Below are 25,783 nucleotides of genomic sequence, written 5' to 3' on the forward strand. Positions count from 1 at the left end.
TATATATATATATATATATATATATAAAACAAGGGACATGTATCCAGAATATGTAAAGAATTCTGTTTTCTGCCTGCTTTATTTATAAAAAAGAAAAGAAAAAAAAAAAAGAAAGAATAAAAGAAAAAAAAGAATTCTGAACACTAGTCTGGGCAAAGTGGCTCATGCCTGTAATCCCAGTGCTTTGGGAGGCCAGGGCAGGAGGATCACTAGGAGGAGTTAAAGACCAGCCTGGGCAATATGGCAAGACCTTGTCTCTACAAAAAAATTTAAAATTAGTCATCTGTGGTAGTCCTAGTTACTTGGGAGGCTGAAGTGGGAGGACCACTTGAGCCTAGGAGTCTGAAGCTACAGTAAGCTAAGTCTGTGGTATGGCACTCCAGCCTGAGTGATAGAGCCAGATCTTGTCTCTTAAAAAAAATTTTTTTTAACCGCCAGTTACAATGGCTCACACCTGTAATCCCAGCACTTTGGGAGGCTGAGGTGGCAGATCACTTGAGGCCAGGAGTTCGAGACCAGCCTGGCCAAAATGGTGAAACCCTATCTCTACTAGAAATATAAAAATTAGTCAGATGTGGTGGCACACGCCTATAATCCCAGCTACTTGGGAGGCTGAGACAGGAAAATTGCTTGAACCCAGGAGGCGGAGGTGGCAGTGAGCCAAAATCGTGCCACTGCACTCCAGCCTGGGCAGCAAAGTAAGACTCCATCTCAAAAAAAAAATAAATAAATAAAGAATTCTCACAATTAGATAATAAAAAGACACTATCCCTAATTTAAAAATAGGCGAAAATTTGAAAAACATTTATCCAAGGAAGAGATACAAATGGCCAATAAACACATGCAAGTAACATCATTAGTCATCAGGGAGACACAAACCCAAACCACATTTAGGAGGGTGGCTGGAATCAGCAGATCAAATAATAAATGGCGACAATATGGAGAAATTGCAACCTCATACACTGCTGTTGGGATTATAAAATGGTACACCTGCTCTGGACAACAATCTGACAGTTCCTCAAATGATTAAACCTGCAGTTATTCTATAACCCAGCAGTTCTACTCCTAAGTATATACCCAAAAGAAAGGAAAGCATACATCTGTACAAAAACTTGTGTAGTTGGTGATCCACATTTGCAGGGTCCAACCAACTGTGGGCCAGAAATATTCCAGGGGGAAAAAAATAAAAAATAAAAATAAAGGAAAAATCATACAAAGCTTAAAATAATATAGTCTAACAACTATTTATAATGCATTTACACTGCATTAGGTATTATAAGAATCCTAGGGATGATTTATAAAGCATACCAGAGGAAGTGTTTAGGTTATATGCAAATACTATACCATTTTATATAAGGGACTTGAGTATCCACAGATTTTGGTTTTTGCAAGGGACCTAGGTCCAATCCCCTGGGGATGTCAAGGGATAACTACATAAATGCTCATAGCAATATTCATAATTGCTAAAAAGTGAAAATAAGCCAAATGTTCATCAGTAGAATGGATGGATAAACAAACTGGCCGGCCCACACAGTGCAGCATTGTTCAGCCATAAAAAAGAATGGAGAGCCCAGCACGGTGGCTCATGCCTGTAATCCCAGCTCTTTGGGAGGCTGAGGTGGGCGAATCACCTGAGGTCAGGAGTTCGAGACCAGCCTGACCACTATGGTGAAACCCCGTCTTTAAAAAAAAAAAAAAGAATGGAGGCCAGGCACGTGTCTCATACCTGTAATCCTAGCACTTTGGGAGGCCAAGGTCGGAGGGTCACCTGAGGTCAGGAGTTTGAGACCAGCCTGGCCAACATGGTGAAGCCCCATCTCTACTAAAACTACAAAAATCAGCCAGGTGTGGTGGCAGGCACCTGTAGTCCCAGCTACTCAGGAGACTGAGGCAAGAGAATCACTTGAACCTGGGAGGCAGAGGTTACAGTGAGCTGAGATTGCACCACTGCACTCCAGCCTGCAAAACGAGTGAAACTCTGTCTCAAAAAAAAAAAAAAGGAAAAAGAAAAAGAAAACACAGCAAAACAAAAGAAATGGAGTAATGATACATGTAACAATGTGGATGAACCTTGAGAACATCATGCAAAGTGATAGAAGCCAGTCGTAAAAGGCACTAAAAAAATGATATGACTGCATTCACGTGAAATGTCCAGAATAGGGAAATCTATAGAGACAGAAAATAGATGAGTGGTTGCCTGTGACTGGGTGGGGAGGGGGCAGTGTTAAGGAAAGGAACAATGAAAGATAGTAAAGATATTCTAAAATTAGCCATCGTGATGATTGCCCGTATCTCTGAGTATACTAAGAACCACTGAATTGTGTACTGAATTCAGTGGGTGAATTGTGTGTCTTAAAGCTTAAAAAAAAGTCCAGGAGGAAGTGGTCACAGAGATGCTTATACCTGCGAAGGCAATGAGAACTGAAAAATATTGTTTGGATTTAGCACTGTGGTGGTTACCACTGAAGTTGGACCAGACTGAGGGAAGAATGAGAAGATGGTTTTGGGACTTTATTTTTCTTTTTCTTGAGAAGTTTGGCTTTTAAGTATCTGGAGTATTTTTTGAAATTTGGCAGTATCTGGAAAAATGTCAAGGAAAGATCATTGTTTTCGTTTAAGAGAAAAAAAGGCCGGGCGCGGTGGCTCACACCTGTAATCCCAGCACTTTGGGAGGCCGAGGCGGGCAGATCACGAGGTCAAGAGATCAAGACCATCCTGGCCAACATGGTGAAACCCTGTCTCTACTTAAAAAAAAAAAAAAAAAAAATACAAACATTAGCTGGGCATGGTGGCATGCACCTGTAATCCCAGTTACTTGGGAGGCTGAGGCCGGAGAATTGCTTGAACCCGGGAGGCGGAGGTTGCAGTGAGCTGAGATCGCACCACTGCACTCCAGTCTAGCACTTGGCAACAGAGCAAGACTCTGTCTCAAAAAAAAAAAAGAGACTTAAAGATTTTTAGTTTTCAAGGTCAGATAGGAAAGCTCTCTTCAGGAGGTAGATACTGAAGACATAAATGGGGAAAGTCTGGGGCAAGAGGGACCCACTTTGGCTGGGAGTGGGCAACTCATCTACTGTGATGGTGGATGAGGAGGTGGGGAGGGTTCCGAGGGGGCTGGGAGGGTGGCGGCAGGAGGTGTGAGGGGGTTTCCCTTTGCTGGCCTTCATCCTCTGGGGAAGCAGGAGGATGGTAGGCCAGAAGTTTAAGGAGAGCAGAAAGGTATGTGCTAGTCATGGCAGAGAATGAGAAAGCAGCTCTCTTATTCAAGCCAGGCTGGGCTGACGGTGGGGCTGAGCTGGACTTCTTTGGTGAGAAAGAGAGAGAGAGCGTCAGTGCAAGCCTGGGGACAGGCGTGAGCATCAGGTCCTGTCCCACCTCGTGGAAGGAAGCATTGACCTACAATGCACAAATCGGGATCCCAGGGAGCTTTTTGAGCTTGCATGTGGTTGTCTGAAGTTAAACATAAAATTCAGTTTCTCAGTTGGACTAACCCCATTTCAAGTGCTCAGCAGCCTTGTGTAGCTAGTGGATAGCTTCCATGTTGGATAGTACAGACTAAACATGTTCATTATCACAGAAAGTTCTATTGGACAGCACTGTTCTAGAAAAACAATTCTCGGCTGGGCATGGTGACTCACGCCTGTAATCCCAGCACTTTGGGAGGCTGAGGCAGAAGGATCACAAGGTCCAGAGTTCAAGACCAGCCTAGCCAACATGTTGAAACCCTGTCTCTACTAAAAATACAAAAATTAGCCAGACATTGTGGCACGTACCTGTCATCCCAGCCACTCAGCAGGCTGAGGGAGGTGAGCCAAGATCCATCACACCACTGCATTCTAGCCTGGGCAACAGGGTGAGACTCCGTCTCAAGAAAAAGAAAAGAAAAGAAAAACGATTCTCAAACTTTTTTGGTCTGAGGACCCCTCTATATGCTTAAAAATTGAGGACCCCAAAGAACTTTTGTTTATATATGTTATACTTACAGTTATTTAATTAATTTTTTAAAAAAAGCAATACACCATCACGTTAATATTTTATTTAAAAATAATTACATATGTTCCAAAACACAAATAACAGGAATGTCATTGTTCTCTATTTTTGCAAATCTCATGTCTGACTTCATAGAAGGAAGCTGACTTCTCCTGTCTGCCTCTGTATTCAATCTTTTGTGGTATCACATGGCTTGGTATCTAGAAAACGCCACTGTACACTCAAGAGAGAATGAGAGTAATAAAGGCAGATAATGTCTTAGTAGTATTAGGAAAGCAGCTCTGACCTTACAGAACCCTGGAGAGGGCCTCAGGGTGCCTGGGCCCCACTGTGGGAACTGCCATTGCAGAACAGCACTCACCTGGTGTGAAGAAACTCGTCTCCGGGAGATGGAATGATCTGCCTAGTCACACAGCATGTAAGTTCATTGCAAAGTTAGAACTGGATTCCATGCTAGACTCTTCTGCCTTCCTCTCTGCGGCTTTTTCCAGTACCCTTGGCTGGGCTAGGACTGGCCGGGCTGGACTTTTTGGGGGGGCCTAGGCTGCTTGACTGCAGAGTCCCTGGTGTGTGGTCCTATAAATAAACCCATTGTGTCGGCACCCCTTCCCTCTCCCCACCCCCAGCAGCTGCTATTTTTGTTACTGGGTTATGCTGTGGACAGGGAGCAGGAGGGCTCTGAGGGAGGGGAGATGAGGGCTGTTGAAATCTGGAAGCCTTTAGGGCTCATAACACGACTGCCCTTCTCCTTCCCTTCCCGGAAGGGCCGAGGACCTATTCTGCAGCCAGTTCGGGAGAACCCGTGCCATGGTGGTTGAGGTGCTTAGAGTGCCTGTGAAGAGAAAGTTGGGGGGATGCAGGGGGCCCCTTCCAGGACAGATGACTCTCAGAAGGGCTATTGTGTCTCCGGTGCCAGTTGTCAGGAGGAGGGAAGGAAATTTTTGTCTGCCCTCTTACCCTGAGCAGGGAGGAGACCAGTTGGAATTCTCAGGGCTGAAAGATGCTTTGGGCCAGGGGTGAAGTGGCCCCTTTCAGGCTAGAAGTGCCCGGGGAGCCAGGCCTCCATCCTCCTGTCCCTCCCCACACCCCTCAGCAGCCCAGGGCTGATCTTGGCTGGAAAGGGTGTTTGCTGTGGGGACAGAAGTTGCTGTTTACAAGTGGATTCTTGGGTGTGACTGGTAAAAGGGCTGGGAGGGTAAGAGGGATTCCAGAAAGCAGCTGGGGAGGGCGCGGAGGGAAGCGGTTGGCGTTCCGGGTGATTCTGTGATTAAGTGAGCTCTCCATCTCTGCCTTCCTACAGCTGCCCACCCTCCCCCACTCCTGCTCCCTGGCTTCTCTCCCTAGAGGACTCTGGGGGGAACAGCTGGTGAGTGAGGGGCTCACCAGGGGCCAGAAGGCCTTGGCTAAGGGCCGAAGTGAGGAAACAAGGACAGGCTTACTGCCGCCTGCCTCTCTGGCCCCTTCCTCCAGGCCCAATCTCTGTTCAGGGAGGGGTCTTGCCTGTGCCCTGCTGGAGAGGGCGTGCAAGCTGCAGACCCCCTCTGGTCTGGCTAACTGAAAGGCCAAGACAGATCTCTTTGGAGGCCCTGAAAGCCCCTGTCTACTCATGGCTTTAAGGGGGAAGGGAGAGCTGGGGCCCTTTATGACTGACTTGGCTGAAGAGATGGTGGTCACCCAGGTTACCCAGAGACCCCTGAGCAAGTTCCCCCCTTCCTCGGCCCTGGCTGCCTGCAAACTGCTCCCCTCCCCACCTCTTCTGAAGGACAAGCCAGAGAGGACTCTGCTCTTCTCCCTCCTCCTTCCCTCCCTCCCCCTACACTGAGGTCACCTCCCTCTGAATCAGGCCTTTGTGGGAGGCAGGGCCTCCGTTAGCAGTTCTGGCGGGAGAAGCCTCCAGTTGAAGTTAGAGTTCCCAGCCCTGGCCTGGCGGGCACCGTGTGTCCAGACCCAACGTCCCAGATGTGTTGGGGCCACCAGAGGAATGTTTGAAACCAGAGCCATCCTGAAAACCTCAGGCCTGGGGTTTCCCTGCCCTGGTCGGGCTGAGCGAGCAGGAGCTGTGGGTCCTGAGGGAGGAGGCGGTGCTCAGTCCCTGGGGGGCAGCAGGGACCACCACCAGGGAGCTGGCCTGGGCAGGCGTTCCCCATGAGATGTGGGCAGAACGCCCAAACTCCAAAGGGCCGCACTCCGGATTTGGCTTCTGTTGGAGCTGCTGGTGGTGGTCTCTCTCTGGATCTTGACCTTCCCCAGAGGAGAGTAAGGATGCAGGAAGTTTTCTTTAGAAATCTTGAACTTAGGCAGGGCGCAGTGGCTCACACCTGTAATCCCAGCACTTTGGGAGGCCAAGGTGCGTGGATCATGAGGTCAGGAGATCGAGACCATCCTGGCCAACATGTTGAAACCCCGTATCTACTAAAATACAAAAAAAATTAGCCAGGCATGGTAGTGCATACCTGTAATCCCAGCTACTTGGGAGGCTAAGGCAGGGGAATCGCTTGAACCCAGGAGGTGGAGATTGCAGTGAGCCAAGATTGTGCCTCTGCACTGCAGCCTGGCAATAGAGCAAGGCTCTGTCTCAAAAAAAAAAAAAAAGAAAAGAAAAATAAATCTTGAACTCAGGCTCTGGGCTGACTCTCATGGCCTATGCTCCTCTCTGCCACCAAGTTTTCCTGTGGGTCTCTTCCTCGTGACAGCTTCCTGCCCTCTGCTGTGACAGCCCTGAAGATGCAGAGGAGGCCCCTCATCCTGGGCTGACCCCAGACCACCTCACTGTAAGGCCAGAAAGCATTTCTCCCAAACTGGGGCCGAGTCCCAGCCCTGCTCCAGCCAGCGCTTCCTGAGACTGTCCTGAGCTCCAGCCAGGGCACGCTGAGAAGAAGAACTGGGGCCACTGGCTGGCTTATATATCGGAGGGTCTACCCCATTTGCAGTAGGACTCTGGCCTCCCTGCTTGGGATTCACAGAGCCTCAGCTATGAATCAGGGCCTTGCCTGGCTTTGTGCAGTGTATGGGGTCTCCATGCTCCTCAACACAGAAAACCACTGCGTGCACACAGAATCTACTGCCAGGCCTCACAACCTGGCCTTGCTCCTCCTGGATGCTTTTCTATTATTTTAGGAAAAGATACTCTACTAAACCACTGTCACCCGTTGTTTGGTTGTTGCTTTCTTGTGAAGCACACAAAACCTCTGGCTTTCCCCATCCTTAGTGTTATCTTTTTCCGGACCCCGGATGCTGCCCTCTTTATCCCATTCCTTTCCCTCACCCTCCCAACTTTCTTCTCCTCCTCCACAGCACACCACAACCACCCCCCAGCCCCTCTTCCATGGAAGTTTCCACTAGAGAAGTAGATGGTGAGGGGATTGAGGGACACGCTGGGGACCGACAGGCAGGTTGCTCCAGGCAGTGGAAGGATCATGGCCCAGAGACCAGAGTTGTGGATGAGGGCAGCACTGATCAGATGCTGGAGGTGACCTGAGGCCTTGTCTGGGTTTTACCCCATTTGAGTGTGGGAAGGAGGATAATTCTTCAATTTTTTCCCTTTTTTTCCAGACCTGTATATTTCTATGTCTATCAACATAACATTATGAGCAAACAAAGTAAAACATGATACATTTTTATGATGTTAAATAACAACTTCAGGCCGGGCATGGTGGCTCATGCCTGTAATCCCAGCAATTTGGGAGGCCGAGGAGGGTGGATCACCTGAGGTCAGGAGTTCGAGACCAGCTTGGCCAACATGGCGAAACCCCATCTCTACTAAAAATGCAAAAAAATTAGCCAGGCGTAGTGGTGCATGCCTATAACCCCAGCTACTCAGGAAGCTGAGGCAAGAGAATCCCTTGAACCTAGGAGGTGGAGGCTGCAGTAAGCTGAGATTGCGCTGTTGCACTCTAGCCTGGGTGACAGAGTGGGACTCTGTCTCAAAAAAAAAAAGAATTTCAGATTGTTGTATTAAAAATAAGCATTAGAGGCCAGGCACAGTGACTCACCTGTCATCCCAGTGCTCTGGGAGGCTAAGGAGGGAGGATCACCTATAGTCCCAGCTACTTGGGAGGCTGAAGCAGGAGATCACTTGAGCCCAGGAGGTCAGGGGTGCAGTGAACTACGAATGTGCCAGCACTCCAGCCTGTGGAGTGGAGTGAGACCCTGTCTCTTAAAAAATAGCAGTATTAAACTGGTCTTCCTTTTCCTTCAAGTGTTTTCAGAAGTCCCCTTCCCACTGTTGTAACCACACATACAGACATGAAGAAGCATTCTCCCCTTTCACTGTTACCCCAGCCCCCAAGCATCCAGTTGCTTCTCTTTCTGGGATATTAGAAGAGAAAGGGAAGGCAGTGCTGGCCCTGGGGCTGGAGAGCCGGCTGGGAGGAGTTGAGGGAGGGGAGGCCTCTGAGGGCAGGGCGGGGGGTATCTAAAGGTGCCCCTGTAGCCGAGACCCCTGCGTAAGGGCCCTGGGACCCAGAGTCTACTTCTGTGTGAATGGACAAGGCAGTAGCAGGCTCCATAACAACCCCAGGGCTTTGCACTGTGCCTGTGTCAGCGGCTGATGATATGAAAAGCCTTCATTTTTGGAGTTTGTGCCAGACACTCTACATATATTATCTCATTTTGTCCTCCAACAACCCTTTGGACTAAGTGTTCTTATCCCTGTTTTACAAGTGAGAAAAAAAGAAAAGAGATGCAGTAGTGTCAGATTTCTAGCCTCCGGGGAGCTCTGGGGCTGTGCAGAGCGTAAACGTATGTTGTATTGTGGAGCTTACAGTGCAGCTTGGGCGTGTACAGAGGAGTGGGGAGATCTAGGCCTGTCCAGTGTGTGCTTTGTGAAGTGGCCATGTGATTTGGGCAATATCCTCTGCCCGAGAGCCTGCCTCCTCCTGCTGGCGGGTGCTCCCCTTCCCAGGTTGTCAGAAGAACCGATGGAATGGTGTGGAAGATCGTGCCTATGCTGTTCATCACACTCGGTTTCCTCATCTGAAAACATAGGCACTGATAATAGTATTTAACATCGTTGTGGTTAACTGCTGAGCACTAGAGAAGACTATGTATGTTATAGAACTGGGTTGTAAAGTACCAGGTGTGACTGTTCAGTCTCCTCTGTTATCTGATGATTCCTGGCTGAGAGCTGGGGACCTTTGCACTGGCTCTTTCTGCCACTCCAAATGCTTTTCCATTCCAGGCTTTCATCTGGACTTCTTTCAGGTCTCTACTTAATTGTCGTCTCTCAGTGCCTAATCACAGCCCAACATTGTACATTGTCTGTCTCACCCAATAGAGTAGAAGCTTCGTAGTGGCTGGGCTCTTTCCGGCTCCTCATCCCGTGTCCCAGCGCCTGGCGCATAGCAGGAGCCCAGTAAGTGCGTGGCTGACATCATCTTTTTTTTCCCTCCACAGGCAAGGTGACCGTTCTGGATGCTAGAGTGAGTGTGCCCACCTGTGTAAGGGGGCAGAGACAGGTGAGGGGCTTTGGGGCCTGTGCATGCTGGGGGTGGGAGAGGCACCCCTGGGCTCCACCCTGGAGGATAGGGAGCAAGTGCTCAGATGGCTGGGTGGTGAGCTGCTGAGGACCCCTCTCTCCTATGGTCCAAAAACTCCAAGTCTTTTCATTTTTGTTTTGAAACAGGGTCTCGCTTTGTTGCCCAGGCTTGAGTGCAGTGGCGTTCATAGCCCACTGTAGCCTCGAACTCCTGGGCTCAAGGGATACTCCCACTTCTTTTTTTTCCTTTTGGTAGATGAGGTCTCACTATGTTGCCCAGGCTGGGCTTGAACTCCTAGCCTTAAGCCATCCTCCCACCTTGGCCTCCCAAAGTGCCAAGGGCAGGCATGAGCCACCACACCCAACCCCATTTTTCTTTTGTGGGGGCTTCAGTGGCACAAGGAGTGGTCAGGGTGGACCAACGTTCCACCCTCTTACAATAAGGAGGGTTGCCCATCTACTGGAAACCTCCACAATATTTGTAGGGAAGAAAAAAATTGAGCATTTTTCTCTAGCAGAGAAATTGGAACTCAATTGGAAGATAAAGACTAGCCAGTTCAAGCTAGCAACAATGGCAGCCGTTTGGTGGGGTGGGAGGATCCCATGTGTGACACAGGTCTGAGCCCTGGTTATGCTGGGTGTGGTCATGAACTTTGTCTAGTCATCAGCCTGTCTCCCGCATGTCAGGCATCCCACCAGGAGGCGTGTGAGTTTGGATGGGGAGGTGAATGCAGCGTTCCTTCCCTCATGGAGTTGACTGTCTGGTGGGGGAGGCTGGTATAGAATCTTGCAGGATCGGTGCCTCGGAGCCCTGAAGGATGAATAGGAAGTTGCTGGCCAAGTGGAAAGGAGCGGGTGGTGTCAAGAGATCCCAGCAGAAGGACCAGTGTGCACAAAAAAAGCCTGACGTAGGCCGGGCACGGTGGCTCATGCCTGTAATCCCAGCGCTCTGGGAGTCCGAGGCGGGCGGATCACAAGGTCAGGAGATCGAGACCATCCTGGCCAACATGGTGAAATGCTATCTCTATTAAAAATACAAAAATTAGCTGGGCATGGTGGCGCATGCCTGTAATCCCAGCTATTGGGAGGCTGGGGCAGGAGAATCACTTGAACCTGGGAGGCGGGAGGCAGAGGTTGCGGTGAGCCGAGATCGTGCCATTGCACTCCAGCCTGGGCAGCAGGAGCAAAACTCTGTCTCAAAAAAAAAAAAAAAAAAGCCTGATCTGCTGGGGCCTAGCTCCTGCCAGGGCAGTGGGTGCTTAGTAAGGCTGGAGCTAGGCCTAGAAAGCGGAGCCCTGGAGGGGTGCAGGGCACTTCCTACTATGTCCAGAAGGAGCCTGAGGCTCAGGGAGTGGGACATTGCCCTGGGATGACCCAGCAAGTGAGCCCTGGAGCCACAACTAGAGCAAAGGGCACCAGGCCCCAGGCTCAACTGTATTGTCCACACATTCCGGGTCAAGTTCTCAGGGTGCTGTTCCTCGGTGGTCACATCTGACTCTCACAATGGCCCTATAAGGAAGGAAGAATTCTTCTGCCTATTTCTCAGAACTAGGAAACTAAGGATCAGTTGGGTGACTGAGTGAATTAATGAGCTCAGTTTTCATGTTTTCACCCAGCTCATACTAGGCAGAGCAAGACAGAGACTTTTGGCTGCAAAGCCAGGGTTTTATTCATTGTCTCCATTACCTAAAACGTGTCCCTGCTCCAGGCAGGGGACCACTGATGCTCAGGATAAAATCCTAGTTGTCTTACTTGTTAAATTAGTTTAAATTATTGTTACTGTCATGAGTAATAACAGTCTCGTGTTTGTTTTTTTTAACTTCTTTAAATCACTTTCACAGACCTAATCTTTGTTTGCAAACATTGAGAGAGATTAGGGGATATTGGTGTTATTTTACAAATAGGGGGACTGAGGCCCAAGGAGGCTGAATGACTCCCCAGCTTGAGGCCAGTCCTAGTGGAGAAATCAGATTTCTAGGCTCCTTGCTCAGTGTCTGACCGACAATAGCGCATGTGTGAGTGTGGGGCTTTCTAAAACAATAGTCTCTGTTCTTAAGACAAGGAGAGTATCTTTGTCTGCCCCGTGACTGAGAGATTCCCAGCCTGGCCCTGGGTTGTTACAGTGTCATGCACATAGGTCACACTGACCTAAGCTCCAAGGAGACTGAAGGGTTTCATCTTTGTCCTCTTCCTCCTCACTTCCTCCTCTTGCCCTGGAGTAGCCTGCCGGGCGTCTCTCCCTTGTTCCCAGAGCCAGATGTCGGAGGCCATGGACCAGCCAGCTGCAAGTCCTGGAAACCCAAGGCCAGGAGAGGGTGGTGATGGCAGCATGGAGCCGGGCACATGCCAGGAGCTTCTGCACCGACTTCGGGAGCTGGAGGTGCAATATGGGGCAAGGTGGGGGAGGCAGGACTTCCCCTCCGTCTGAGCTTCCTGTGGATTTTTGGGTGCCATGGGCCTTCCTCTCAGCCTGCTTTGGCAGGCAGGAGGCTAGCCGAACATTCTTCTGCAGAGCTTCTCTGAGAAGCCCTTTCCTTGCTCTTAGCTCTCCCGTCCAGTGACAGCTCAGGGACAAGAAGCATGCCCAGAGATGGGTGTCCTAACCCCCGAACACCTCCCTTCCTTACCTCCCATGCTTCTTCAGGCTCTAGGAAAGGGGGTGGTCAGAGGCCATAGTAGGAAGAAGCTGGATGGTCCAGGGCTCAGGAGTTGAGGGACAAGGGTGCACATCCTCAGGCCACACCCCTCGCCACATTCTTAAGACCCTCTCCTCTTCCCTGCAGCCTCCTTTGCCCATCTCCCAGGAAAATAAGGGTTACTGTGGGCACCTCCCACCTCAGGTCCACCTGGCCACTGTGTCTCCCCAGTGCCTCCAGTGCAAATGACTGAGGTTGGGGGTTTACAGAAAACCATACCATCTCAGCCCTGCCCTCCAGCTGCCCTTGGCCTCTGCAGGGCAGAGAATCTGCTCACAGCCAAAAGCTGGAGTGGGGGTGTAGTTAGCATCCCTGTAGCTGCCTCCCCTTCCTCAAAAGGAACATGCCCTGGGGGAAGAATAATCCCCAAAGCCTTCTTTTTGCCCTCTTCCTCCCTCGCCCCCGCAGGCAGAGAACTCAGCGCTTGCCCAGGCCAATGAAAACCAGCGGGAGACTTACGAGCGCTGCCTGGACGAGGTCTGTGGGGCCTGCAGTGGGACTGGGGGGACGTGGCTCATCTGCTCCTGGCAGAAGCTGGGGTCTGCTGACAGCTCTGCCTCGGGGCTTTCTGTCCCCAGGTTGCCAACCACGTGGTACAGGCCTTGCTGAACCAGAAGGTAAGTAACCACAGGAGACATTCCCCCACTACCCCCGCAGGCCCAGACACCCTGGGGAGAAGTGCTGGGCACAGCAGATGAGGCCCTTCCTGGGGAATAAGGGCTTGGAGGAGATGGGCTGTTGCCCTCCGGCAGTTCTCTGTCTTCCTGCCTTGGGCAGGTCCATACTGTTCTACCTAGAGGCAGGGGTGGGACTAGGTAAGGCCAGGTCTCTGAGCTGTGATCACTTATTTGAGCTTGACTCCTGCCCTTACCCTGTCCCCAGCTGGCTTTTCCAGGCTGTGATAGGCCTTAAAGCAGTGTTGATGTTGTGAGCCTAAATGGCATCTACATATTTACTCATGTACTCGTGTGCTGTGGATAACTTCTTGACATCGGGGCCACTTTGACCCCAAGGCCTTCCTCTGTCTTACACAGGCCCTTCTTTGATGTGTGCTTTCTAAGAGGCAGGGGGGTTGATTCCAGGGATGAAAAAGGTAACAAAGAGAATGGGATTTACCGCCCACCAGGGATGATGAACTTTAGAGAATTTTCAGTCCCTAGAAGATGCTATAGCTAGCAACATCAGCAGGCTCAGATTCCTCATAGAAGGAGGTTCCAGGAGAAGGATATGCCCAGAAGGGTCCTAGGGCCTCCAGGTAGATCCGTGCATGCCACTGTTCTGATGAAGAGCACTGTGACACTCTCTCACCATCCTCTCCTCTTCTTCCTGTGCCTCCTGGGGTGGACGGCAGGACCTTCGAGAGGAGTGCATCAAGCTGAAGAAGAGGGTGTTTGACCTGGAACGGCAGAACCAGATGCTGAGTGCCCTGTTTCAGCAGAAGCTCCATCTCACCACTGGCTCTCTCCCTCAGGTAGGCACATGCGCTCCTTTCCCTCCCATCACACTGCCTCCTGCCTCCCCAGCCCCGTCTGCCGCATCACTGTCTTCTCTAGTGCACCTAGGGAAGCAGGCCATCAGCTGTCCCCCTTCCACTCTTGGGGCTGTGGACATCCAGGGAAGGCCTGCCCCGCCTGAAAGATTTGAGCCTTAGATGGGTTGCAAACTGCCCAAGTCTCCTGAGTTTGGCGGTTCCCTCCTCCCAGTGCTCCCCACAGAGCACCCCTTCTTGTTGATGGAGCTTTGCACTTGCCCCTGCCCGGTGTGGGGAGATGAGTGGAGTCTGCAGATGCAATTATTTCAAGTTTCCAAGAGGCCGCTTTGGCCACTGACACAGCCTCTTCTTGGCCGGGCACAGGGGTGGGGCTGGGTATAAGGCAGCCCAGGGTGTGGTGTCAAGAAAGATTTCAGTTCTGATAACTGTTCACAGTCTCTGCTGGGAGCCCTGACACCTGCCTTCCCCAGGAGAAGCAGGAGGCTACTGCGAGTGACTCCTGGGCTGCGTTAAGGTGTCACTTGAGGTTACTCTGTGAGGAACCCGCAAGGATGGGGTGAGACATGGGGTGGGAGGATCAGGAGTAGCTCCAGATGCCTGGGGTGAGCAGCAGGTTGTTTCTGAGGTCGGCCAACCCATTCCCCTCACTTTGACAAGAAGAAAAGCACTTTTCTGTGTGTGGGGGTGTGTGTGTGGTGGGGGGTGTGGTGTGTGTGTATCTGTCTGATGCAAACTAGGCAACTCTTGGTCCCCAGTCCCTGAGCTGGCAACCCCTCCACTCACTGGAAGCCTGGCCCTTGCAGAGGAAGCACCTTGTCACCATAGCCACTCTGGCCATCCAGCCTCACCAGGTTGGCACAGAGCTGAGTCAGAGTCTGCAGCAGTGACTCTGCAGTTCTCATTGCCCTACATCTGTCCTTGCGGCAGGGTTCACCCTGGAATCCCTAGAGGCCCAACCACTCCAGCTCAGCCCACCCCAGCACACTCTTCTCAGTGACTGCTGATAACAGAGGGGTCGGGTGTCCTTAAAGCATTTACTTTTTACCTAAATGAATTCTGGAACCTTTAGGGGTTCAAGCCAATAGATTTATCTTCCCCAGAAGTAATATGACATAATGGGAAGAGCACAAAGCTTGGCCTCAGATAAACCTGGGTTGGATCCCTCACTTAGCTACTTCTTAGCTGTGTGACCTGGGGTAAATTACTTAGCTTTACAGACTACAGTTTTGTTTTTTAACGGATGGGATAAAAATGCCCATATTGCAGTTGATGTGAGGATTCAATGAGATGATATGTCGCACTTGGCCCACAGTAGATAGTCAGTGGCAGCTGTTTATGATGTGATTCCCAGCTTGTGCTTTGCTAGGGTGAAAGCGCCTTTGCACAAATGCCAATTAAGCTCTTACTGTGAGCCGTGCCTTTGCCAACACGTACGGAATTGGACTGCATCATGAGGCCCCATCGAAGGGCCAAGGCCTCTGCAGGCCAACGGGACCCTGGGAGCCTGGGACTGTTGGGAGCTCAGGGAGCTCCATGCCACAAGGCAGAGTATGACAGTGCCATCAGAGAACCCAGGAGATGGTGGGGAGAGGCCATCAGAGAAGGATGGAAATGACATTGGAACTGGGACTTAATGGATGGATGGGAGATTTTAAGAGTGGAGTGGGGCCTGGGGAGGAGGGATTCCCTGTGGAAAGAACAGCATGAGCAAAGATCCAAGAGCAGGGAGGCCCAGAGAGCAGTAAGCTGTTCAGCTTGACTGGAGCAAAGGACGTGCGAAGGGACGGTGAGGGAGACGGTGGCATGGGAAGAGCTGGCCAGTCAGGCCCAGATGCCTGCAGAGGAGTGCACACTTGTTTCTGCTGACAATAGGCAGACATAGGAGGCTTTTGAACACAAAAATGCTTTAGAAAAGAAAACAAGGCCAGGCACAGTAGCTGACGCCTATAATCTCAACATTTGGGAAGGCTGAAGAGGGAGAATCACTTGAGCCCAGGAGTTTAAGACCAGCCAAGGCAACATAGCAAGACACTATCTGTACAAAAAAACAATTTTTTTTTAATTAGCCAGGTGTGGTGACACTCACCGGTAGTCCTAGCTACCCAGGAGGCTGAGGCAGGAGGATTGCTTGAGCCCAGGGAATCAAGGCTGCAGTGAGCTACAGTCATGCCACTGCATTCCAGCCTGAGTGACAGAGCAAAACCTGTCTGAAAAAAAGAAAAAATATCTCATCGCATTGTTAGTTTATGGTTTAAAAAAAAAAAAAAGGAAGAAAAGAAAAGATGCTTTAGGCTGTCTTGTGCACAGGAGATTGAAAGACCACCAAACCAGATCAAGGAGACTGACTGACTGGTGGAGCAGTGCAGGCCAGAGGCAGGAAGAGCTGGGCTGGAGGCGCTGCTGCAGCTGGCCGTAGGTGGGTGGAGTGGGGTTGAGGGGCACTGCAGAGACAGGGTTTAAAGGCTGTGAAGAATGAGAGAGGGAGGAGTTAAAGCTGACTCATATCTAGCCACAAGATGCCCGGGAGATGGAAATCGCATTCTCAGTGACTGAGAGAGAAGTGCCCGTGATTAAATCCTGCCTTTTCAGTCCCAGAGTAGATGTTCCACATCACACCAGGCAGGGGAGACAGAAACATTACAACTCCCTGCTATGTCTTTTCCTTTCTTTTTTTTCTTTTTTTTTTTTTTTGAGATGAAGTCTCATTGTTGCCCAGGCTGGAGTGCAGTGGCACAATCTTGGCTCACTGCAACCTCCACTTCCTGGGTTCAAACAATTCTGCCTCAGCCTCCTGAGTAGCTGGGATTACAGGTGCCCACCACCATGCCCTGCTAATTTTTTTTTTTTTGAGATGGAGTCTTGCTCTGTCGCTAGGCTTGAGTGCGGCGGCGTGATCTCGACTCACTGCAATCTCCACCTACCAGGTTCAAGCAATTCCCCTGCCTCAGCCTCCAGAGTAGCTGGGACTACAGGTGAGTGCCACCGCACCCACCTAATTTTTGTATTTTTGTATTTTTTTCCATAGAGACAGGGTTTCACAATGTTGGCCAGGATGGTCTCGATCTCCTGACCTCATGACCTGCCTGCCTCAGCCTCCCAAAGTGCTGGGATTACAGGCATGAACCACCGTGCCCGGCCGACAATTTTTGTACTTTTTATTTATTTATTTATTTATTTAGAGATAGACTTTTGCTCAGTCACCTAGGCTGGAGTGCAGTGGCACAATTTTGGCTCACTGTAACCTCCACCTCCCAGGTTCAAGCAGTTCTCTGCCTCAGCCTCCTGAGTAGCTGAGATTACAGGCACCCACCACCACGCCCAGCCAATTTTTCTATTTTTAGTAGAGATGTTTCACCATCTTGGCCAGGCTGGTCCTGTACTCCTGACCTCATGATCCACACACCTTGGCCTCCCGAAGTGCTGGGATTACAGGTGTGAGCCACTGCGCGCAGCCAACTGTAGTACTTTTAGTAGAGACAGGGCTTCACCATGTTGGCCAGGCTGGTCTCGAACTCCTGACCTCAGGTCATCTGCCTGCTTTGGCCTCCCAAAGTGCTGGGATTACAGGCATGAGCCACTGCGCCCGGCCCCTGCCATCTCTTTTCTAAGACCGTCTAAGACTATTTATCTCAGCTGTCCCTGTGATCCTCGGATCCCAGGTGTTGAGAACAGGAAGAGACCTTTGTGGTAACCCTCTTTGTGAGAGGAGAGGAAGCCCCATAGACAAGTGAAGCAGGCTTGGAGCTGAGAAAGGCACTCTGAGTGAGACCTGTCACAGCCCTCGGGGCCCAGGATATTCATGTCTCTCCATAGCCCTCTGACCAGTCTCACTCTGTGACCCCTGGCTTGCACCGTCTTCAGATCTGCCTGTGCTGTGGTCTCCTGAGGCTTCTCTTACCAGTGGGTGGGGCAGCAGCCAGAGCTGCATCTGGGGCTGGGAGTCCTCCATGAAGGAGAGGACGCAGAGGGGAAGGCCTGGCTTTGCAAGGGAGTAGGGACCTGGACCCGACAGCTACTGCACTAACTCTGCCTCTCCCTCTGCAGATCCCACTCACCCCGCTCCAGCTGCCATCAGAGCCACCAGCCTCCCCCTCCCTGAGCTCCACTGAGGGACCGGCCGCCCCACTGCCTGTGGGCCACTGTGCTGGGCAGAGAGAGGTAGGAGGGCTAGGCACCGTGGTCCGTGGCCCCACTAGCTACAGGCTCCTCAGTCAGTATTCCACTGCTCTTTCCTAACGAGTCCCGGGGGAAGGGCTGTTTCCCAGTGCTCAGACGCTTGTCCAGGCTGGAAGTGTGGGCCCTCCACTGTCAGCCAAATGCCAGGAAAAGCAGAGCCCCACCCTCAGCCGCTGGCCCTGTGAGCAGATGCATTACTAATGCATTAAGAGGCATGGTTAACACTTGCTGAGCTCTTACTGCATGCCAGGAACTGTGTAGAACACCTTGGATCTCATTCATCTTTTATAGTGAGGTTGACATAATAATCATCTCATTTTACAGATGATACAATGAAGCAGCTTAGAGCTCAGATAACTTGCTGAAGGCCCTATCGATAGGTAGAACTGGAACTTGGGCCTACACAGGCTGACTCCAGAGCCTATGGGCTGACCACTATACCACACTATGCTACCCCCAAAAAGGGCTGGGGGACAGCAAGGAAGGGTTTGCATGGAGTCACCCCAAACCCCTTCCTGCTGGGGATTAGGTCAGCAGAGTCCGCTTCTTCCCTGAGGAGGCCCAGGCTATAAGTGACTGACTTAGGACTGGGGTACATTGCACTCCCTTCTGGAGTCCGTGTTCTTTCTGGGCCTGAGAAATGGACAGACCTCCCTCCCCTGGGACAAACACAGAGGTCGGAGTTGTAGGTGGTCAGACCTGCTGATCCAAATGGCTGTGGGGAGTAGGGGCGGGGACAACCAAGAAGAGGATGTTGGGTACCTGCCCAACCCCATGTGTGCCAAGAAGGAGAATTGGGGTAACCAGGGCTCAGCAACCCTTGAGGAAGCAGAACCATCATATCCCAGTTGCTGTGAATTCCTTTTGGGGACACAGACACAACGGGGCCAGCTCTGTTCCTGGCACACCCTGTTATGCCAGCCCAGGGCCTGGGCGTGGAACTGGATCCCAGCTGCACGTGGTCCCCTCCTCATACCATCATCTCTCCCCAAAGGTATGTTGGGAGCAGCAGCTGAGGCCAGGAGGCCCAGGCCCCCCAGCCACCCCACCCCCAGCGCTGGATGCCCTATCCCCATTTCTTCGGAAGAAGGCCCAGATTCTGGAGGTGCTGAGAGCCCTGGAAGAGACTGACCCCTTGCTTCTGTGCTCACCTGCCACCCCCTGGCGGCCTCCAGGCCAGGGTCCTGGCTCCCCAGAGCCCATCAACGGCGAGCTGTGTGGCCCACCTCAGCCCGAACCCTCGCCCTGGGCGCCCTGCCTGCTGCTAGGCCCTGGCAGCCTGGGAGGCCTGCTGCACTGGGAGCGCCTCTTGGGGGGCCCGGGAGGGGAAGAGGGTACTGGGCGGCTCTGGGGTCCTAGCAGGGGACCTCCCCAGGCCCAGGGCACCAGCTCTGGCCAAAACTGTGCCCCAGGCAGCAGCTCCTCCTCCTCTTCTGATGAAGCAGGTGACCCCAATGAGGCACCCAGCCCCGACACCCTGCTCGGTGCTCTGGCCCGCAGACAGCTGAATCTGGGCCAGCTCCTTGAGGACACAGAGTCTTACCTACAGGCCTTCCTGGCTGGGGCTGCAGGCCCACTCAACGGGGACCGCCCAGGTCCCGGGCAGCCATCTTCCCAAGACCAGGGGCCCCCACAGCTGTCCAAGTCCAAAGGCCTCCCTAAGTCAGCTTGGGGTGGGGGTACCCCAGAGGCCCACAGGCCAGGCTTTGGTGCTACCTCAGAGGGCCAGGGGCCCCTCCCCTTTCTTAGTATGTTCATGGGTGCTGGGGATGCCCCACTGGGCTCTCAGCCTGGCCACCCCCATTCCTCATCTCAGGTGAAAAGCAAGCTCCAAATTGGCCCCCCTTCTCCTGGGGAAGCCCAGGGACCCCTTCTGCCCTCTCCAGCCAGGGGTCTCAAGTTTCTAAAGCTGCCTCCAGCCTCGGAGAAGATTCCCAGCCCCGGCGGCCCGCAGCTCAGTCCCCAGCTCCCTCGGAACTCACGCATCCCCTGTCGGAACAGTGGCTCAGATGGCAGCCCCTCCCCACTGCTGGCCCGAAGGGGTCTGGGTGGAGGAGAGCTGTCCCCAGAGGGGGCGCAGGGCCTGCCCACCAGCCCTTTACCCTGCTCCACAACCCCAGACTCTGCACAGCTCAGACCCCCGCAGTCAGCCTTGTCCACCACGCTGTCCCCAGGCCCAGTGGTATCTCCCTGCTATGAGAACATCCTGGACCTTTCTCGGAGCACCTTTAGGGGGCCTTCCCCAGAGCCACCTCCGTCCCCACTGCAGGTGCCCACCTACCCACAGCTAACTCTGGAGGTGCCACAGGCCCCCGAAATTCTCAGAAGCCCTGGAGTTCCCTCCAGCCCTTGCCTTCCGGAATCGTACCCCTATGGGAGCCCCCAGGAAAAGAGTTTGGACAAGGCAGGCTTGGAGTCTCCCCATCCTGGCCGCAGGACCCCAGGCAACCCATCCAAGAAGCCCAGCCAGGGGTCAGCACGGCGACCTGGGGATCCCGGCAGCACACCTTTGCGGGACAGACTGACGGCCCTGGGGAAGCTGAAAACAGGCCCCGAGGGGGCCCTGGGCCCAGAGAAGAATGGGGTGCCAGCCAGGCCTGGCACTGAAAAGGCCCGGGGACCAGGGAGGTCAGGGGAGAGTGCTGGAGACATGGTGCCCCCCATCCACAGGCCCCCGGAGCAACTAGAAGCTAAGGGGAGCATACGGGGGGCAGTAGCTTCAGGCGCAAACAGCCTGAAGCAGCAGGAACCTGGACTCATGGGGGATCCTGGGGTCCGAGTCTACTCCTCTCACTCCATGGGGGCCCGGGTGGACCTGGAGCCTGTCTCACCAAGGAGCTGCCTCACCAAAGTGGAGCTGGCCAAGAGCCGGCTGGCAGGGGCTCTGTGCCCCCAGGTACCCCGTACCCCTGCCAAAGTGCCAACCTCAGCCCCAAGCCTGGGCAAGCCCAATAAGAGCCCTCACAGCAGCCCCACCAAACTCCCTTCCAAGTCACCCACCAAGGTGGTACCTCGACCTGGGGCTCCTCCCGTCACCAAGGAGTCCCCCAAGCCTGACAAAGGGAAGGGCCCTCCCTGGGCAGACTGTGGTGGTACCACAGCCCAGCCCACACCCACAGTACCTGGTCCCACTGACCCAAGCCAGGGCCCCGACGGGCTGGCCCCACACTCAGCCATTGAGGAGAAGGTGATGAAGGGCATCGAGGAGAATGTGCTGCGGCTCCAGGGCCAGGAGCGGGCCCCCGGCGCTGAGGTCAAGCACCGCAACACCAGCAGCATCGCCAGCTGGTTCGGCCTTAAGAAGAGTAAGCTACCAGCACTGAACCGCCGCACAGAGGCCACCAAGAGCAAGGAGGGGTCTGGTGGGGGCTCCCCGCTCCGGAGGGAAGTCAAAATGGAAGCCCGGAAGCTGGAGGCTGAGAGCCTCAACATCTCCAAGCTGATGGCCAAGGCGGAAGACCTGCGTCGGGCACTCGAGGAGGAGAAGGCCTATCTAAGCAGCAGGGCCCGGCCACGGCCTGGGGGCCCAGCCCCAGGGCCCAGCACGGGGCTGGGGCAGGTGCAGGGCCAGCTGGCTGGCATGTACCAGGGCGCAGACACCTTCATGCAGCAGCTGCTCAACAGGTGAGGGCCTGGGATCAGCCAACAGGTGCTTGGTGGGCATGGGCACTTTTCCCTTCGTGGGCACACCTGAGTCTGGGGCTGGGCCTGCCTTTCCTAGGAGCTGGGGCTTCCCAGAGGTCAAAAGGGATAGAAGGCCACCAAAGCAGCTGTGGGGTCAGGGACTTGGCCTGGAGGAAAGATCAGGGGCTTGACCTCGTCGCTGGCTTCTCATTTGAGAAGCGTTAACAGTCCACATTTTCCTGGATGGTCTCTACCAGATGCGGCAGCCTGTCAGAGGTACCTGCATGTGATAGTGAACGCTAGAGCCTAACTGGGCTGATGAAGCTCTTCTCCTTCAGGAAAGGGACAAGGGGAGTCCCCTTCCCATCTTGCCCTTTGACACCTGCTACAACAGGAACTGTGGTTTAAAGAAGGGTCCCACCCATCTTGGGGTGCTCTGTCTGGGCCAGATGAGGCAGAAAGTCTGCAGGAATTAGGCCCCAGATAGGGTGTGTGGTTTGGACTGCAGGTGTGCTCAGAAGTTCAGCTGGGGCAGGTGGAGTGTGTCATTCATGGAGCAGAATGACTGGGTCTGCTGGTCTATCTGGAATCACCATCAAGCAGTCGCTAGGCTCAACTCTGGATGGCTCTGGGGGAGTTCTCCCATCTTCTCTGCTGCCCTCTCTTCCTCTGGGGGTTTCCCTACGGTCCTTGCCTGTTGCCAGTGTCAAGAAGGGTTGGTGGGAGCAATGACCAGCAACATGTCCCCTTCCCCAGAGGTGGGTGGCAGGAAGTGCCTCCCTAAGCCCCGCACCATTGGCAGGTGAAAGGCTGAGATGTCTGGGCAGGCCTGGCCGCTCTCACCTACATCTGCGCTGTTGCCCATAGGGTGGATGGCAAGGAGCTGCCATCCAAAAGCTGGCGGGAGCCCAAGCCTGATTACGGGGATTTCCAGCCAGTGTCTTCTGATCCCAAGAGCTCCTGGCCAGCCTGTGGGCCCCGGAATGGCCTGGTGGGCCCTCTTCAGGGCTGCGGAAAACCTGGAAAGGTAAGTTCTTAGGGCAGGGACTGGGTAGGGGGGCCTGGCTCTCTGGCCCTGCCAGGTCTCTTACCCCCTAGAGGGTTCCCCCTCCCCAAGGCCTAGAAGCTGCTGGATGCTCTCATGGTCTTGGAGGGGAGACTGGGGAGGAGAGAGGAGCTTCCCAGTCTGCATGGCACTGAGATCCATACTCCAGGACCTCATCTTCATACTCCCATACTTTGACAGCCACATTCTCACCCCCTAGAAGGGTGGGGAGGGGTATGGAGGAGGGAGGAGTGGACTCTGAGGTCTCCTGTACCCCACACAGCCAAGCAGTGAGCCAGCGAGGCGGGAAGAGATGCCCTCAGAGGACAGCTTGGCCGAGCCAGTGCCCACCTCACACTTCACAGGTCAGCAAGTTCCTTTGCCCCCACCCCCTGCCACTTCCTATCCCCACAGCAGGTGCTAGGCTCTGTGTGCCATCTTGGTGCCAAGCACCAGGTGGGCACTGGAGTTACACAAGAACAAATCCTTCCTCTGGGGTACTTGCCCTACCTACACCCCTTTCCTAAGCCCCGGGCAGGTGGGGATGGCGGGCATGTGCTATGGAATGAGCTGTTGGGTCAGGAGGGGTTCTGAGTCGGGGTGGAGCCTGGGCTGGGTGGGAAGTGGAGGCAGGCGGGGGGCTGAGCCCAGCCTCACTCTTGATGTGCCCTCCCCTCCCCAGCCTGTGGCTCCTTGACTCGAACCTTGGACAGTGGCATTGGGACCTTCCCACCCCCAGACCATGGTAGCATTGGGACCCCCAGCAAGAATCTTCCTAAGACCAAGCCGCCGCGGCTGGAGCCCCCATCTGGGGTACCCCCAGCTCGGCCCCCACCCCTTACCAAAGTCCCCCGCCGTGCCCACACGCTGGAGCGGGAGGTGCCAGGCATAGAGGAGCTGCTGGTGAGTGGGCGGCACCCTAGCATGCCAGCCTTCCCTGCGCTGCTGCCTGCTGCTCCAGGCCACCGGGGCCATCAGAACTGTCCTGATGGTGAGTGTCCAGGTGGGAGGGTGGGATGCTTCTGGGGGCTGGGCAGCTCCATCCACCTTCCCCTTGTTCCTGGACAGATCCCTGTGAAGACCCAGGTCCCACCCCTCCTGTTCAACTGGCCAAGAACTGGACCTTCCCCAATACCAGGGCAGCCGGCAGCTCCTCGGACCCTTTCCTGTGCCCACCCCGACAGTTGGAGGGGCTGCCCAGGACCCCCATGGTGAGAATTGCAGTAGGGGAAAGAGAATGGACTGGGAGGCAGGAGGGAGTGACGTGGGGAGACAGTTTCTCCAGTGATGTACGGCCTGTGTCTTGCACAGTCTTGGCACCACACCCTCCAGGAGGAGGACCCTGGGATGCCCTGTGAGCGGCCCACCTCCCTTCCCTCCTTGCACCCTTCTCTTGGGAAAGGGTTTCTGTCCCTCCCCAGAACCTTGTGGGACTGTTCTCAGTTGTACCTCCAGCCTGCTTCCTCTGAAGCGCGCCCCACCTTGGGGGGCTCCCTCTTGAACAGCCCCCCATTGGGTGCACAGATGCCCCTCAGAGCTCAGTGTCTGTGAGGCTGGGCTGAGAGAGGTGGAGAGGAGCTTCCTCCCGAGCTGCCCCTCCTTTTCCAGGCCCTGCCCGTGGACAGGAAGCGGAGCCAGGAGCCCAGCCGCCCATCCCCTACGCCCCAGGGCCCAGCATTCGGGGGTAGCCGAACCCCCAGCACTTCGGACATGGGTGAGGAAGGCAGAGTGGCCAGTGGCGGCCCCCCAGGGCTGGAGACCTCGGAGTCTCTCAGCGACTCGCTCTACGACTCCCTCTCCTCCTGTGGGAGTCAGGGCTGAAGGGCTGCGCCACGCCATGGCCCTGCTGGAGTTGGGGACCACAGACTGGACCAGCTCTCTTCGTGCCCAGCCCCTGGAGCCAGGGGGCCCCTCCCTGAAGGGACCAAGGAGACAGGTGGATAAGAAGGTGAAAAGGGGGTCCCTGGCACACCCCACCACCCACTGCTACTGTGGATGAGATGACCGTGCTCAGCTCAGGGAGAGACCCCAGCCCTTGGTTCCTTCTCTCACCCAGAGTAAGGCTCTTCCTTGAAGGGACTGGGGGTTCAAGGCCACTGTGTCGCAGCCCCCCAGCTGCCACTTCAGGCTGAGCCATCTTGTGGTGCTGGGCTTCCTGCCCACCAGCCGTGCCATCTCTGCCCAACCTGGCTGCTCCCCTACCCCGAAGCCCCCGTGAGGCCCTTCTGGAGGCCCCCGTGCTGGTGGAATTTGGGGGTCAGGGGGACAAGTTGCCTTCTCTCTCTGCCCTGGTCCTCCCGGCTGTCTGGATGGTGCTGCCCTCCCCTGCCCCATGCCTTTGGGGTCTATTCGTCTGTCTTTTTTGTTGTTTTTATATATTGAAGCGCCTGGCCCAGCCCCAGCCCCCAGCCCCGCACCGCGGTTAATTTATCTGTTCAAAATGCGGCTGCTCTGCTTCCTGCCTCTGCTTCTGCCGTATCCCTAATAAAATGTGGAGGCCCCTCCCTGCCCCTGACTCAGCTTGTTGTATGGGAAGATTTGGGGAGACAGGTCGGGGGGCACTGCATGGGTGCCAGGTTGAGGGATGCCAGGCGCCCTTGTGATGCAGTTCCCCCAACCAAGGCAGCTGGCTGGAGTCATCCCAGAAGGTAACTGAGGGTTGGAAGAGTAGGACCTACTTAGGCCCAGAAGGGTACCTGGGCTTGGAGAGATTCTCCTGGCAGGGTGCAAGTCTGGGCAGCTTCTTGGAGGGGGAGCTGGGGAAGATGGCTGTGAACATGCACTCAGGCCACACGTGTCCCAGGCAGGTGGGACACGCAGACCCTGAGCAGAGTTGCATCTGTTCAGCACACCTTGGTTTTCCTCCTCAATAGGAGATTAGAAGGTAAGTCTAGATGAGCTAGTCCTATCAGCCAGACTTCCTTCTCAGCATTCTCTTCCTACGCCTTCCCCAACTCTCCTCTTCCTACCCCTTCTCTTAGTTAATATCATCATTGAAGAAATTAACAAGATGAAGAGGGTCAAGTCAGATGTCTGGGTTTTGTTTAAAAGTTGGTATCACATTTTCCCATTTTCTTTGTTTCTTTTTTTGAGGTGGAGTTTCACTCTTTTTGTCCAGTCTAGAGTGCAATGGTGCAATCTCAGTTCACCGCAAACCTCCACCTGCCAAGTTCAAGCAATTCTCCTGCCTCCGCCTCCTGAGTAGCTGGGATTACAGGCATGTGCCACCACACCCGACTAAGTTTGTGTTTTTAGTAGAGACAGGGTTTCTCTGTGTTGGTCAG

At 53.9% G+C, this 25,783-nt stretch overlaps 1 protein-coding gene and 1 long non-coding RNA gene across 6 annotated transcripts in view; one reads left to right on the top strand and one right to left on the bottom strand.

The window, feature by feature from the left end:
- LOC116562032 overlaps positions 1–6,477 on the bottom strand; it is a 25,143-nt gene extending 18,666 nt beyond the window's left edge. Inside the window, exon 1 of the long non-coding RNA XR_004273718.1 lies at positions 6,444–6,477. This is a non-coding gene — a long non-coding RNA (uncharacterized LOC116562032). The remainder of the gene's footprint in view (positions 1–6,443) is intronic.
- The window catches only part of NCKAP5L (NCK associated protein 5 like), a 38,773-nt gene extending 13,759 nt beyond the window's left edge, over positions 1–25,014 (top strand). Inside the window, exons 2-14 of one of the 5 annotated variants that reach the window (XM_032294117.1) lie at positions 9,385–9,446; positions 11,689–11,846; positions 12,571–12,639; positions 12,741–12,779; positions 13,514–13,633; positions 17,699–17,812; positions 18,825–21,454; positions 22,322–22,481; positions 22,783–22,864; positions 23,182–23,490; positions 23,568–23,710; positions 24,108–24,213; positions 24,315–25,014. In XM_032294117.1, coding sequence (XP_032150008.1) covers positions 11,724–11,846; positions 12,571–12,639; positions 12,741–12,779; positions 13,514–13,633; positions 17,699–17,812; positions 18,825–21,454; positions 22,322–22,481; positions 22,783–22,864; positions 23,182–23,490; positions 23,568–23,710; positions 24,108–24,213; positions 24,315–24,418 — 3,999 coding nt within the window. In that variant the 5' untranslated portion in view covers positions 9,385–9,446; positions 11,689–11,723 and the 3' untranslated portion in view covers positions 24,419–25,014. Of the gene's footprint in view, positions 1–9,384; positions 9,447–11,688; positions 11,847–12,570; positions 12,640–12,740; positions 12,780–13,513; positions 13,634–17,698; positions 17,813–18,824; positions 21,455–22,321; positions 22,482–22,782; positions 22,865–23,181; positions 23,491–23,567; positions 23,711–24,107 lie in introns of all 5 variants that reach the window. The other 4 variants (XM_032294124.1, XM_032294107.1, XM_032294088.1 and 1 more) reach the window with 4 other exon arrangements.
- The last annotated feature ends 769 nt before the right edge of the window (positions 25,015–25,783 follow it).

This window comes from Sapajus apella, unplaced genomic scaffold (genome assembly GCF_009761245.1).
Source record: "Sapajus apella isolate SASKATOON/1434 unplaced genomic scaffold, GSC_monkey_1.0 scaffold2, whole genome shotgun sequence".
NCBI lineage: Eukaryota > Metazoa > Chordata > Mammalia > Primates > Cebidae > Sapajus > Sapajus apella.